The sequence below is a fragment of the Heterodontus francisci genome, chromosome 13 (genome assembly GCF_036365525.1).
Source record: "Heterodontus francisci isolate sHetFra1 chromosome 13, sHetFra1.hap1, whole genome shotgun sequence".
Lineage (NCBI taxonomy): Eukaryota > Metazoa > Chordata > Chondrichthyes > Heterodontiformes > Heterodontidae > Heterodontus > Heterodontus francisci.
Genome location: NC_090383.1, coordinates 18,462,653 through 18,479,005, shown reverse-complemented (window position 1 = coordinate 18,479,005; position 16,353 = coordinate 18,462,653). Strand labels below are relative to the sequence as shown.

Here is a 16,353-nt window from a genome sequence, read left to right as displayed (position 1 = left end):
GGGGGCTACAAAGGGATATAGATAGGTTAAGGGAGTGGGCAAAAACCTGACAAATGGAGTATAATGTGGGAATGTGTGAAATTGTCCACGTTGGCAGGAAGAATAAAAAAGAAGCACATTATCTGAATGGTGAGAGATTGCAGAGCTCTGTGATGAAGAGGGATCCGGGTGTCCTAGTGCATGAATTGCAAAAGGTTAGTATGCAGATACAGCACATAATTAGGAAAGCTAATAAAATGTTATCATTTATCGCGAGGGAAATTTAATACAAAAGTAGGGAGATTATGCTTCAGCTATACAGGGCATTGGTGAGACCACATCTGGAGTACTGTGTACAGTACTGGTCTCCTTATTTAAGGAAGGATGTAAATGCATTGGAGGCAGTCCAGAGAAGGTTTACTAGACTAATACCTGGAATGGGCAGGCTGTCTTACGAGGAAAGATTGGACAGGCTAGGCTTGTATCTGCTGGAATTTAGAAGAGTAAGAGGCGACTTGATTGAAACATACAAGGTCCTGAGAGGTCTTGATGGGGTGGATGTGGAAAGGGTGTTTCCCCTTGTGGGAGAATCTAGAACTAGGGGTCACTGTTTAAAAATAAGGGGTCACCTATTTAAGACAAAGATGAGGAGAAATGTTTTCTCTCAGAGGGTTGTGAATCTTTGGAATTCTCTTCCTCAAAAGGCAGTGGAAGCAGAGCCTTTGAATATTTTTAAGGCAGAGGTAGATAGATTCTTGATAAGCAAGGGGGTGAAAGGTTATCGGGTGTAGGTGGTAATGTGGAGTAATCAGTTCAGCCATGAACTTATTGAATGGCGGAGCAGGCTCAAAGGGCCAAGTGGCCTATTCCTGCTCCTAATTTGTATGATCGTATGTTTGAAACATGTAGGAACATTTAAATAGCGTGCAGATGATGCAGAAATGACACTAGAAAGCCTCCCCTCACCATCTCCCGTGGGATTGCTCTGGGTGGCTATATGCAAGTTGAACACAAAGTTAGAGTCACAGGGCTAGCCCTCCAGTCTAGAACTATGGTAAAGGGGGCAGCTGGCAACGCCCTCTTAAACTAACATTGGTTGATGCAGGGTTGATGATTTCGGGGCTGTCACTCCTGCCAGTTGCCATGAATTTTTCTTGGAACTTTTAAAAAATTCTTTCATGAAATGTGGGCCTCACAGGCAAGGCCAGCATTTGTTGCCCATCCCTAATTGCCCATGAACTTGAATGATTTGCTAGGCCATTTCAGAAGGCAGTTAAGAGTCAACCACATTGCTGGGGGTCTGGAGTCACATGTAGGCCAGACCAGGTAAGGACGGCAGATGTCCTTTCCAGATGGGTTTTTAAGATAATCGATGATAGTTTCACAACACCATTACTGACTAGCTTTCAATTCCTGATTTTTTTTCATGAATTGAATTTAAATTCCACCAGGTGCCGTGGTGGGATTTGAACCCATGCCTCCAGCACATTAGCCAAGGCCTCTGGATTACTAATCCAGCGACATTACCAATAACAACCTCACCCAACTCCCACAAACCCACTTACTGGAGTGAGCACCAATTCCTGGCACTTGTCCAACAAATCCTAAAGTAGCCAAACCCCACAAAAACTAGCCAGGGAACATCCAAAGTCGAGTAGAGCACATGTGGAAAACATTTCACCCTTGAGGACAAGAGGGTGGGAAGTTGGGAATGGAATCAACCCAAGTGAGTCTGTCAACATGAATACGTAGAAACTTTCATACGTTTCAGGATCCAGGTTGGGTGTACGTATTGGTGTACCAGGTAGAACAGCCACAGTAAGCTTTCAAAGTAATATATCTACATATTAGTACCGATTCTGCAATGGCTGTGCAAGGACAGGCCTGGAGCATTAAGCAGCCCTGAGAACAGATTAAGGAATATAGCAGGTAGATAATAAATAAGTCGAGTGACTGTAGGGAGGTACTCTGGTATGAATAGGCTTATGTTAGGAATGTATTGGGAAGAGATCAGAGAAAGGCCTAACTGATTCAGTTTCTCATTATTGAGTATAGCGAACAAGAAACAGATCTTATTGTGCAGACTCATTAAAGGGAGATTAACCATTCATAGTTAGAATGTGTTCACATAATGGAGTTCCATTAGAAAGATGTAGTTACTCACATAAAAAGTACAGCCACTGGAGCTCCTTGGGGACTGTTAATCTAGTCTTGCTGAGGCTAGAGTAAGCAGTTAAAGATGGCACACTTGCAGTGCATGTAAATGGTTGCATTTTATTATCTCATTGGCTTGACTGAATAAAGAGTTAATACCAGAGTTTCAATGTTTCCTAGTCCTCAAACAATGATAATATCCTCCACATAAGGGCAATAGGAATATGCATCAATGGCCTATATAAATCCAACAAGGGCCATGGCATGGAACGTAGGAAAAAGGAACAGGAGTAGGCCATTCGGCCCCTTGAGCCTGCTCCGCCATTCAACTAGATCATGGCTCATCTTCTACCTTAACGCCATTTTCCCACACTATCCCATTATCCCTTGATATCTTTCATATCTAGAAATATATTGATCTCTGTCTGGAATATATTCAATGACTAAGCCTCCACTGCCCTCTAGGGTAGCGAATTCCAAAGATTCACCACCCTCTAAGTGAAGAAAATCTTCCTCATCTCAGCCCTAAAAGGCCTACGTCTTAATCTGAGACTGTGTCCCCTGGTTCTAGACTCTCCAGCCAGGGGAAACATCCATTCTGCACCTACCCTGTTGAGTCCTGTAAGAATTTTGTAAGCTTCAATGAGATCACATCTCATTTTTCTAAACCCGAGAGAATACAAGTCCAATCTCCTCAATATCTCCTCTTAAGACAACCCCGCCATCCCAGGGATCAGTCTGGTGAGCCTTTGTTGCACTCCCTCTGTGGCAAGTATATCATTCCTTAGGTAAGGAGACCAAAACTGTACACAATACTCCAAGTGTAGTTGCACCAAGGTTCTATACAATTGTAGCAAGACTTCTTTATTCCTGTACTCAAATCCTCTTGCAATAAAGGCCAACATACCATTTGGTGAGGGGTCATTATTGAAGAGGGGCGTTGCTTTGCACAGATCACAGTAGCCTTCTGTTTCCTGAACTGGCATCAGCCTATCACTCCTTCAGCAAGGGATCAACAGGGGGAATTTTGTATAAACCTCTAGGAAGGAGGTCCAGATGCTGTGCACTTTCCTGTCAACAGGTTATACCTTACTGGCTGGTGGGTATGTCTACAACAAGCGACTGGCCCAGGTGTGGTGGGAGCAGTGTCATAGTGGCATTGTCCCATTACTGAGAGCTGTGCTAACTAGAACATAGTTCTGATACCAGAACAGAGAGGTTGTATCTATCAGGAAAGTCTGATAGGCTGGAGCTCTTTTCTCTAGAAAAGAGAAGACTGAGGGAGTACCTGATATTGGTACTCAAAATTATGGAGGAGCTGGACAGAGTAGCTGTTGAGAAAGTGTTTCCACTTGACCATAAACACTGACATAGACCAGCTGGGCCAAATGGCCTGTTTCTGTGCTGTAAGTTCTACGCAATCTTATATAGAAGTCAACAGCACACATTTCTGCAGATCCACTGTTGGCTCTGAATTTGTAGGTGAGCCACATACATCTGGAAAATCCCACATTCAAACTGATGGTCAAACCTACTTCACTTGAGATTCTTACAGCTTTTTTTTTATTCTATCATGAAATGTGGGCATCACTGGCAAGGCCAGCATTTGTTGCCCACCCCTAACTTCCCTTGAACTGAGTGGCTTGCTAGATCATTTCAGAGGGCAGTTAAGAGTCAACCACATTGCTGTGGGTCTGGAGTCACATGTAGGCCAGACCAGGTAAGGATGGCAGATTTCCTTCCCTAAAGAACATTAGTGAACCAGATGAGTTTTTACGAAAATCGATGATAGTTTCATGGCACCATTGCTGAAACTAGCTTTCAATTTCAGATTTTTATTAATTGACGTGAGCGACAAAATATGTTTATCCGCAATGGATACCATTGGTTGATATGGAACACTCGCTGAAGTGCATGGACTTCAGGCAATGTCCCTTTACAGCATTTTAAGAAAGGACTTGCATTTCTGTAGCATCAAAACACCCTCAGGATGTCCCAAATCACTTCAAAATAAGTTACTTTTTGAAGTATTGGCGTCACCCAAGTGTGCACAGCAAGATCCCATCAACAGCAACTGAAATGAATGAGCACCTGATTTTCTTTGGGGGGGGTGGGGGTGTAGCTTGAGGGTAGAGTGTTGGCTAGGACATTGTTCTCCTTTGAGTAGTATCATGGGATCTTTTACATCGACCTGACAGGGTAGGCAGGGCCTCAGTTCAATGTCCCATCTGAAAGACAACCCCTCTGACAATACAGCACTCCTTCAGTCCTGAGGGAGTACCTCATGAACTCATCTTCTTGAATAAAATTAAGGGCCCTGAAATTCTGCATGGATTTTTCCCAGTTACTTGTGCTGATTCCAACCGGAAATCCACTAAAGCGAAGCTGGACTCCCACTGGGGCTACAACGGGACACAGGGGGAATTACAGAATTATAGAATAGTAGAGCAGAGAAGGAGGCCATTCGGCCCACTAAGTCTGTGTCTGCTTTTTGGAAGAGTAATCCAATTAGTCCCATTCCCCTGCTCTTTCCCCATATCCCTGCAACTTTTTCTCCTTCAAGTATTTATCCGATTCCCTTTTGAAGGTTACAAGTGAATCTGCATCCAACACCCTATCAGGCAGTGCATTCCAAATGCTAATCACTCTGTGTAATAACATTTTTCCTCATGTCGCCTCTGGTTCTTTTACCAATTATCATAAATCTGAGCCCTCTTGTTATCAACCCTTCAGCCACTGGAAACAGTTTATCTTTATTTACTCTTTCTAAACCCCTCATGAGTTTAAATACCTCTATCAAATCTCCTCAGCCTTCTCTGCTCTAAGGAGAACAACCCTAGCTTCTCCAGTCTATCCACATAACTTTAATACCTCATCCTCGGAAGCATTCTGGTAAATCCCTTCTGTTCCCTCTCCAAAGTCTTCATTTCCTTCCTAAATCCCCACGGAATGTCATGGCTAACCCACGCCAGTAACACTGTTAATCTTACACTAATATGACTTGAAAACTAGCCAACGACCAATGTCAGATACCTTCAGGATCCAGGATCCTTGGAATTCCAAGTTGATTTTCAGCGATGTTGAAAGCAGTCTCCAGGTTTTCCCTGTTTGACCGGCTCCTGACCTTTTCCAAGTCCGTCAGGTCTGGACGGATTGCATAAATAACCGAATGAAAGGCGAATCCAGTTCTCCAGCTCTGGCCAAAATCCTTCACCTCGATGCCTGTACGCCTTCAAAAGAGACAGTGCGTGCTTGTGAGAAGTCATGACAGCAGCCATGTTACATTAAAACACTGAGACAGAACCTCGTAGGGGGCAAAGGTCATGGGGTAGGGTGCAGAAGGCAGAGGCCAAAGAGTAGAGGGAAAACTCCATGAGTTGCAGTCCACAGCAAAGTACGTCGCTCTGCAGATTTATAGAGTCATAGAGTCGTACAGCATAGAAACAGGCCCTTCGGCCCACTGCGTCCATGCCAACCATAATGCCTATCTATACTAATCCCACCTGCCTGCATTAATTCCATATCCCTCTATGCCTTGCTTATTCAAGTACCTGTCCAAATGCCTCTTAAATGTTGTTACTGTACCTGCCTCCACCACCTCATCTGGCAGCTCATTCCAGATAGCCGCTATTTTTTGTGTGAAACATTTACTTCTTTGATCCCCTTTAAACCTCCTCCCTCTCACCTTAAATCTATGCCCTCTAGTTTTAGTCACCCCTACAATGGGAATCAGACTCTGGCTATCCACCCTATCTATGCCTCTCATAACAAGGGCTGGAATTCCAGCCCGGAGATGGAGACGGGGCGGCGGATCAACCGGAATTTGCAGTGCAGCCTGGTTCTACTGTGACCCTCCCATATTTTACATACAGCCATTTTTCAGTGGCAAATGAGGGACCCACAGGCTGATCTTCTGCCCACTCTCCCTGCCTCAAGGGGGCAAACCTTAAGGGAATTGATGCGTCGTCCATGAGATTCTGGAACAGACGGACATACGAATTAGGGGCAGAAGTAGGCCATTCAGCCCCTCTAGCCTGCTCCACCATTCAATAAGTTCATGGCTGATCTGTTTGTGTCTCGAATTCCACAATTCCATTCACCCCCGATAAATCTCGATTCCCTTGCCTAACAAGAATCTATCTACCTCCGCCTTAAAAATATTTATTGACCCCGCCGCCACCGCCTTCTGAGGCAGAGAGTTTCAAAGTCGCACAACCCTCTGAGAGAAAATATTTCTCCTCATCTCTGTCCTAAAAGGGTGACCCCTAATTTTAAAACAGTTCCCCCTAGTTCTGGACACCCCCACAAGAGGAAACATCCTTTCCACATCCACCTTGTCAAGACCGTTCAGGATCTTATAAACTTCACTCTTCTAAACTCGAGGAAAAACAAGCCCCGTCTGTCCAACCTTTCCTCCATAAGACAACCTATTCATTCCAGGTATCAATCCAGTAAACGTCCTTTGAACCACCTCCAATGCATTTTCATCCTTCCTTAATTAAGGAGACCAAAACTGCACACAGTTTTCGAGATGTGGTCTCACCAATGCTCTGTGTAACTGAAGCATAACATTCTTACTTTATTTTCAGTTCCTCTCATAATAAAGGATAGCATTCCATTAGCTTTCTTTATTACCTGCTGTACCTGCATACTAACTTTTTGTGACTCATGCACTAGAACACCTAGATCCCTCTGCACCTCGGAATTCTCAAGGGCAATTAGGGATGGGCAACAAATGCTGGCCTAGCCAGTGACGCTCACATCCCATGAAAGAATTTTTAAAAATTTAAACGCTTGCATTTAATATGTAATTCAGAAGAACCAAATGGAAGCAGTTTCATAACCATTTCTTTCAACCAGATGCTAAAAATACCAATGACTGACTGCACCGGCACACAAATGAGCTCATTGATATTACAGTTCTGGCTCGGGCACCCTCCCCTCACACCTGGCATTCACAGCAGATCAAGTCTCCTGTGATCTGGAGTCTGCACTTTTGTCATGTAAGGGACGGCATTGCCAGGTTGAAATGTTAGCCTCTAATTACCGTATATTGTGCACTAGTGTTGACGTGGGATTGCCAGCACCTCCTCCTGTCCTTATCAAAAGTCAGAAACATACCAGACTGACACGTTGAATGCATATGTGCTGAAAGCAAATGATCAGGTTTAGTTAGGGGTTAAGCGATACAGAGAAGACAAAAGTCATAGTGGGATATTGAATCAGTAGAGAAACAATAAAAATAAAATCAGTCCGTAAAGGATTAGAATAGTCTTTGATGAACTCATTTCTCACAGGACTTGACTTTTGGATGAAACTGTCGTGTTTGTCTCAAAGATGCAGAGTCGTGTGTACAGGATGCATTCAACCATCGAGTATGAACATCTGACCAGAACAAAGCCCATGGGAGAATTCCTCAGTATTTATCCAGTACCAAAAAAATCAGATTGACAATCATCTGTGAATAAAGACACAATGGTACCAAACTAGGAACATAGGAAGATGAGTAGGCCATTTAGCTCCACGAGTCTGTTCCAGCGTTCAGTGAGATCATGGCTGATATGTGACCTAACTCCATATATCCACTTTCAGCTTGAATTTCAGCAAGGGAAGTGTGACTTCTACCTTAATTCTAGTTTGGACAGAAATCTCCCCTTTGTTTCTCGGTCACAGCTGCGAGCAATGGTTGGCATGGAGAGATAGCAGAGGGTCTACAATCGTTATTCCCACACTCTCATGGTGACTTTGCCATTTTTAGGACAGGAGTGGGGTGGTGGAGACAAAGTACTTCCCATGGCAAAGAAGGGAGGGAAAACTGGACGGAAAGTCGCACACCTCCCCATCCTGCACACTATCCCACTCTGCGTATCTCCACACACTAGGCACTGAGCACTACTGAGAGAAGTTGGGAAGCAAATCAGTTAGGCAATGTTGCATGACCCAAGAAAAGGGAGAGAGACAGAGAAAGACAGATGCACACAAAAAAAATCAATACAAAATGTTGGAAAACAAATGATAATTCAATGCACGTCTTGCACTCATTTACTGATAGGAGGTTTGAAGTGGAACTCACTTTCCTACAGTGTACTGCACCCATTTCAGGAGAGCCTTCTTGGCACTTCCCTTAAATTTGGTGACGACCTTTCTCTTGGACGGGGGGCTCCCAGTCTCGGAGTTGGCCACGCTGTCCACAGAGGAGGTGCTGCTGGACAGTGATGAGAGCAGTGTCAGATTACTGGTCAGCTCTTCGATCTGCGAGTTGGAAGACAAACCAATGAAAATGACGGCCGTAGCGGAATGCACAGTCAACTGCATTATTTGTAAATGAAATGGCGTAAAAATGAGGTGGCGCAGAGGGTCACCTGGAAGTACAGAATGATGGTCCAGATCAAACCAAGCACAATCGATGGTCTTCCATCAACGATGTCAGTGGAATTGATGTTGACCAATTTAATCTGTAAGAAAAACACAGCTTGTTATCAAAATCCCTTTGCATGTTTCACAAATCCCCAAATTGTTGGCGCACTTTATGGTATGTTAATCACAGAAATTCAGTCTTATCAAACTCTTCTCCACACCTGCGAACTCTTGGCATTAGTTTCTTCACATACTCATGAACTGTATGGAAGTCGGAAATAGTCCTGTTTCTCGGGCTAGCGTGGAGAAATAGAATGAAACAACTTGCAATTTGTACAGCACCTTTCAGAACCTCAGGACATCCCAAAGCGCTTCACAACCAAAGAATGGTAGCCAACCCTCTGAGGTAAAGGATCCTATGGCACAGTTCGAAGAAGAGTAGGAGAGTTCAGACTGGTGTCCTGACCAATCAGCATCATCAAAACAGATCTGCTTCTCTCTCCACAGACGCTGCCAGACCTGCTGAGTATTTCCAGCATTTCTTGTTTTTCGTTCAGGTTTCCAGCATCTGCAGGATTTTGCTTTTATTTTATCATCAAGACAGATATCTGGTCATGATCTTATTGCTGTTTGTGGGAGCTTGCTGTGCGCAAATTGTCTGCCGCGTTTCCTACATTACAACAGTGGCTACACTTCAAAAGTACTCCATTAGCTTTGGAACCAACATGGTAAAAGGTTTTGTACAAATGCAAGTTCTGGAAACACAAGCTCATTCTGGCTATTTACCCACTAAACTAAAGTTATTTTTAAAACACATATCTTCCAACATCCCATCTTCCCAACAAAATCCAGCCTTCCAGTCCCTACTTCCAAATGACAGAACAGAAATATGGAAAAAATGCCAATATACAAAAAAATCCAATGCTCTATGTCTTTGATTGTTTTAAGGCGTCTGTCAAAAAAGGTATTAAAGTAACAAGAGAGGTTTCAGTGAGTAGGAGGCGTGGATCTGCTAATGGAAACTGTTGCCAAGGCTCCTACACCAGGGGAGAGATGTTGAAGGAAGCTGCATATGTAATAGCACTCAGCAATACAACAACCATGCACTTATGCAGCACTTTTAACATAGAAAAACGTCCCAAGGCATAATAAAATAAAAGGATACTGAGCTAGCATGGCCTAAAACCTGGTCAACGAGGTGAGTTTTAAGGGGGGTCTTCAAGGAGGAGTGGGATTCAAGAGACAGAGGGTTTCCAGAGGGAATTCCAAAGGGTGGGGTGCAGGTGGAGAGGAATTCATGCTGCATTGCAGGGTTCCTATATTCCCACTGGGAAAAAACATCACACATGGGAGATTCCATTCAGCAAAGAGTGGGGAAAGAATGAATTTGTCTGGATTTTGTTCCATAAACGGAGAGTATAAAACAGTAAAAAGAAAATAATAGAAGCACCACGAGGCTGTAAAATGAGTGTGAATGACGTTCAAATATTGAAATCACTGACCGGCGATCCTCTGTATATGGACTGGTGTGTGGCAGCGTGAGAAAGGAATTAAAGAGAATTTGTGTGTGGTTAGTCACAGTGCTCCACTCTCTCTTCACGCAATGCAAAGCAAAGATTGTCAGCTGTTCCATCCAATTCTGTCCCAATTATTTACAACTTCTACGGCTTAAATGTAATTTCACAATTGAATTAGTGAGCTCCAGGGCACTCCTGTCAGTTCACAAAGCAAGCCTTTCGCTTTACAAGAACCGGCTCATTGTGTTTTTAGTTTATAGCTCCTGTGAGCAATATCAGGTCACGGACACTTAATGATTTCTTATAATATTCCTCTATCTGTGATTCGAACGCAGGCCTTAGCCTTTTTGCTTTATATGCATTAACCTGCAGGCAGCCAACAATAGAATGTAGGACCAGGAGTAGGCCATTCAGCCCCTCAGATCTGCTCCACCATTCAAATCAATCATGGCTACTCTGTATTACAACTCCATTTACCATAGCTCCAGATCCCTCGATACTCTTACCTAACAAAAATCTATTGATTTCAGTCTTGAAAGCTCCAACTGACCCCAGCGTCTACAGCCCTTTGTGGGGGGGGGGGGGGGGAGAGTTCCAAATTTCCACTAGCGTTTGTGTGAATGTGTGTTTCCTGATTTCATTTCTGAATGGCCTAATTATCAAATTATTTTAAAATCTTTTTAAACACCTCGATCAACCCTTCAATCTTCGAAACACAAGGGAATACAAGCCAAGTTTCTGCAACCTGTCGTGATAATTTAACCCTCTAAGCCCTCTAACCTTTAGGAAAAATGTTAAGACTTTAAGCATACAACAGGGAGCACCCCAGGGAGTGTGCTTTGGTTTTGCTATACCCAGACCCAGATTACATCAAGTCACAATGCAAGAATTCCTTGATGTTCCCTTTGTCCCAGTCTTTGAAAAGTGTCCCTTCAACACAAGCGTTAATTCTCCATTTACCACATCAGCAGTCCCTTACACCCCAGAGATTTGTGTTAACTTATACCATATTACAATAGCTACACACAATTTCCAATTATCATAATGTTTAGATGACCCATTTTCATTTTCATACTCAAATATATAATCTTAAATTAAAACAGGAAATGCTCGAAGCACTCAGCATGTCAGGCAGCATCTGCGGAGAGAAAAACGGAGTTAAAGGGAAGAATTTTAACCCCAAAAAGGTCGGGTTTGGGATGTTAAAATGTGAAGAATCTGAATCTAGAGTCCAAGTCGCTTCTAACCTAACCACTTCCAGTTTTGAGGCAGGATGGGTAGGCGGGAATTCCCAGGAGGCAGGTTGGCAATTTAAATATGATAATGAGGCTGTGTGCCTCATATTGAAACACCATTTTAAATTTAATCCTGGCTAGCCCAGTTTTCTGGGCCTCAGGAAACCTGATGGCTAAAGGGAGGCAAGGATTGCTGGATTCAGGAGCCAAGTGCCTTTCCAGTTAGATGCTGGATGGATCCAGTTTTCCATCTTCACCCACACTTTGCGTTCAACCACACCCCCTCCCAACCCTTCCAATATCCCGCACCCCACCCCTCCCCCACCACCACTCCCCCACCCCCCAACCATCCCGACTCTTCTAATTTCGATCTCCTCCACAAGGCCTCCGCCCTTCCCAGTCTCCAATCCGCCCCTGGCCTCTGATCAACCTGACCTTCGCCTTCCCAATGTTCCCTGGCTCCAGACTCCATCCTCCTCGGTCCCCGCTCCCTACCGGCCAACCTCCCTGATCTTTTCCGGCTCCGGACTGTGATCCTCCTCCCCACCTCCAGCTGTCTCAAACTTCTTCAGCTCCTCTCTGCTCCCCAACTGTAACCTGGAGCAGAAGTCCTGCCCACACACCAGCCAGCCAGCCTGCCTCTGAATCTGACTCTTTGCAGCCGGGAAACAGCATCAAATAAAGGGTAATCAGACCCTGCCGCAAAGTTCAGCAGATCATGCGGGAAACCTATTCTGCCAGGTTTCCCAACCTCACAGCAGCCCACCCCACCAATTCCCTCCCCATTTCCCAGTTAATATCCAGCCCAATGTTTCGGGACGATGATCAGCATTTTCTGTTTTTAATTTTACGTTTCTAGCGTCCGCAGTATTTTGCTTTTCACATAACCTTAAATTCCTGATGTAATTTTAACACGTAATTAGTAAGGCCTGTATTTATTTCCAAACTGCAACAAAGAGTTATCTTTAACATGCTTTTGTTATTTTCTCCAATCTATATCTGTTGATTTTTGCACATTTTATTCTATACAGTCAGCACCAACAATGTTACCATGGAAACTGCCTTCAAGGTAACACTATGCCAGACAGGGTGAGGCAGTAAATCAACACCAGCAGATATAAAAGCACCCACATCCCTATCTATTCCTGGTATGGGAATCTGGGCGGGCGAGAGTGGAAGACGGGGCAGATCCCGAATACATCAGGGATCCAAACCCCATCTCGCCCCAATGCAGAATTCCAACAAGGTGGGGTGAACACTCTTTCCATCTGCTCTATTTCTGAAACAGGTTGGAGTGAGGCCCATGGTGTTAATCCCTTTGGGACTCAATCACAGAGATTGACATTAGGAAATCAGCAACTGTTCCAAGGTTGTGTTCAGAATACAGCAAAGTTCATTTTTGGCCAATTTGGTTAGACAGGCCGAACCACTCCTCCCACAGAGCAGCAAGGCATCACTTGAAATGGGAGATGCTGTCAAAGTAGCCTTGGTGAGTTGCTACAGTGCATCTTGTAGATGGTACACACTGCTGCCACTGTGCGTCGCTGGTGGAGGGAGTGAATGTTGAAGGTGGTGGATGAGCTGCCAATCAAGCGGGCTGCTTTGTCCTGGATGGTGTCGAGCTTCTTAAGTGTTGTTGGAGCTGCACCCATCCAGGCAAGTGGAGAGTATTCCATCACACTGCTGACTTCTGCCTTGTAGATGGTGGACAGGTTTTGGGGATTCAGGAGGTGAGTTATTCGTTGCAGAATTCCCAATCTCTGACCTGCTCTTGTAACCACAGCATTTACATGGCTGGTTCAGTTAAGTTTCTGGACAATGATAATCCCCAGGATGTTGATGGGGGGATTCAACAATGGTGAGACCAGTGAACATCAAGGAGAGATGGCTGGGTTCTCTCTCGTTGGAGATGGCACTTGTAAGGTGCAAATGTGACTTGCCATTTATTAGTCCAAGTCTGAATGTTGTCCAGGTCTTGCAGCATACTGTGTTATGACGGTGCTTCTATATTTTTTGTTAGGCATTTTTCTGAGGACTCGTATTTTTGAATTATGAACATTGTTTTATTTGGGAAAACTGCAAAGGATTCCATGGATTTTCTTTCACTGGGGTCACTGAAAGGACACTGAGAGGTCTTGTTTGAAACCGACATTTACTAGAAATCACCAGTCTTCAGCTAAATACCCAGCAGGGGCTTTTTGACTTGGGGGAGATGTTTACAGAAAAGTGACAGGTCAAGATTTATAAGGGTCAGGATACTTGACTCGAGATATGTTTTGGTTTCACTTTGGACAGCGTGTTGGGGTGTGAACTGTTTTGAAGACACTTTGGGAAAAAACAGCCAAGAGAGCAGCTACCATCAGCACTCTCTTCCATCTCTTTGAAAACCTCCTGAGAATCAAGTGTAAGAAATAGAGAAACTGATGCTGCATTTCTCCTGAAAACCTGCCAACCTGATCGTCAATGTCACCTGAAAAGAACTGTTCTAGAAAGATCCCAGTGACAGATGTCTCCACGTATTTAGGATGCCAAACCAAAAAGGGACGTGCAAATTGGCATCGGGCAAATAAGATTAGAGAAATTAATGCATGGCTCAAAGACTGGTGTGGTTGAAGTGGGTTCCGATTCGTGGGGCACTGGCACCAGTACTGGAGAAAGTGGCGGCTGTACCATTGAGACGGTCTACACCTGTAGACCAGTGTTCTATCGAGCCGCATAACTAGGGAAGTAGAAAACGTTTTGGTACTGAATAGTGGGGGCAAGGGATCAAATTTGGGAAGATATGGTAAATCAAGGAGTAGAGACATGGCAAGAGAGAAAGATACTAATATGGGAAATGATAAACAGACTGTGACAGGAAGGGACAGAGCATACAGATCTAAGATTAATCAATAGATAAGGCTAGAGGTTACAAAAATAATAAAAGGACAAAACTAAAGGCTCTGTATTTGAATGCATGTAGCATTTGAAACAAAACAGATGAACTGAGACCGTAAATAGAAATAAATAAGTACGATCTGATAGCCATTACAGAGACATGGCTGCAGGACGACAGATTAGGACCTGAATATTGAAGGGTACATGGCAATTAGGAAGGACAGGAAGCTAGGAAACGGTGGAGGGGTAGCTCTGTTAACTAATGATGGAATTAGTGCAATAGAGAGGGATGACTTAAGTTCAGGATGTAGAAGCAGTTTGGGTAGAGATGAGAAAATATAAAGGCAAGAAGTCACTCGTGGTAGTGGTGTACAGGCCACCTAACATTAACCACACTCTAGGACAGGGTATAAAGGAAGAAATAATGGCAGCTTGTCAGAAAGGTACATCGATAATTATGGGGGATTTTAACCCACATAAAGACTGAAAAAATCAGATGGGCAGAGGTAGCCTAGATGAGTACATGGAATGTTTTCTGGATAATTTCTTGGAACAATACGTTCTGGAGCCAACCAGAGAGCAGGCTATACTGGACCTGGTATTGTACGAGATAGGATTAATTAATGACTTTGTAGTTAAGGCACCCCTAGGTAGCAGCGATCATAATATGATTGAATTTTTCATTCAGTTTGAGGGAGAAAAGAGTGGGTCCAAGACTAGTATTTTAAACTTAAATAAGGGCAATTATGAGGGCATGAAAGCAGAGCTAGCTAAAGTGAACTGGCAAATCAGATTAATGGATAGGTCAATAGAGATGCAGTGGCAGACATTTAAGGGGATATTTCAGATTACACAGAATAGACACATTTCAACGAGAAAGAAAAATTCCAAGGGTGGGACCCACCATCCGTAGTTAACTAAAACAGTTAAAGATAGTATCAGACTGAAAGAAAAAGCCTGTAATTATATAAAAATGTGAGGCAGGTCAGAAGATTGGACACAATATTTAAAAAGCAAAGAATGACTAAAAGATTGATAAGGAAGGTAAAATTAGAGTACGAGAGAAAGCTAGCTAGAAATACAAAAACAGATAGTAAGAGTTTCTATCGATATTTTAAAAAGAAGAGTTAATAAAGTGAGCATTGGTCCTGCAGAAAGTGATTCTGGGGAATTAATAATGGATAATAAGGAGATGGAAGATGAATTGAACAGATATTTTGCATCAGTCTTCACTATTGAGGATACAAGTATTAGTTACAAGTCAGGAAATGGAAGGGAGGGAGGAACTCAAGAAAATTACAATCACCAGGGAAGTGGTACTGAACAAATTGTTGGAGCTGCAGGCTTGGGTGTTAAAAGAAGTGGCTTGTGAGATAGTTGATGCGTTAGTTTTAATTTTCCAAAATTCCCTGTTTCGGGGAAGGTTCCATTAGATTGGAAAATAGCAAATGTAACTCCCTTATTCAAGAAGGGAGAGAGACAGAAAGCAGGAAACTACAGGCCAGTTAGCTTAACATCTGTCTTAGGAAGTCTCTTAGAAGCTATTATTAAAGACATTATAGCAGGGCATTTAGAAAAATTCAAGGTCATCAGGCAGAGTCAACATGGTTTTGTGAATGGGAAATCATGTTAAACCAATTTATTGGAATTCTTTGAAGGAGTTACATGTGCTGTGGATAAAAGGATGCATTGTACTTAGATTTACAGAAGGCATTTGATAGGGTGCCATCTCAAAGGTTATTGTGCAAAATAAAAGCTCTTGGTGTAGCGGGTAACATATTGGCATGGATCGAAGATTGGCTAGCTAACAGGAAACAGAGAGTAGGAATGAATTGGTCATTTTCTGGTTGGCAAGATGTAATGAGTGGTGTGCCACAGGGATCTGTGCTGGGGCCTCAACTTTTTACAATTGATACAAATGACTTAGGTGAAGGGACTGAAGGTATGGTTGCTAAACTTGCTGATGACACAAAGATAGGTAGGAAAATAACTAGTGAAGAGGACATAAGGGGGCTACAAAGGGATATAGATAGGTTAGGTGAGTGGGCAAATACCTGGCAAATGGAGTATAATGTGGAAAAGTGTGAAATTGTCCACTTTGGCAGGAAGAATAAAAAGGAAGCACATTATCTAAATGGTGAGAGATTGCAGAGCTCTGAGATTCAGAGGGATCTGGGTGTCCTAGTGCATGAACTGCAAAAGGTTAGTATGCAGGTACAGCACATAATTAGGAA

General features: G+C 43.4%; 1 protein-coding gene across 10 annotated transcripts in view; it reads right to left on the bottom strand.

Moving 5' to 3' along the window:
- Window positions 1-16,353, bottom strand: part of LOC137376257 (nesprin-1-like) — a 500,292-nt gene that overhangs the window by 381,337 nt on the left and 102,602 nt on the right. For all 10 annotated transcript variants that reach the window (XM_068044441.1, XM_068044433.1, XM_068044435.1 and 7 more), the window contains exons 5-7: window positions 8,496-8,588; window positions 8,207-8,385; window positions 5,167-5,363 (exon numbers count right to left, since the gene is read on the bottom strand). In XM_068044441.1, coding sequence (XP_067900542.1) covers window positions 5,167-5,363; window positions 8,207-8,385; window positions 8,496-8,588 — 469 coding nt within the window. The remainder of the gene's footprint in view (window positions 1-5,166; window positions 5,364-8,206; window positions 8,386-8,495; window positions 8,589-16,353) is intronic.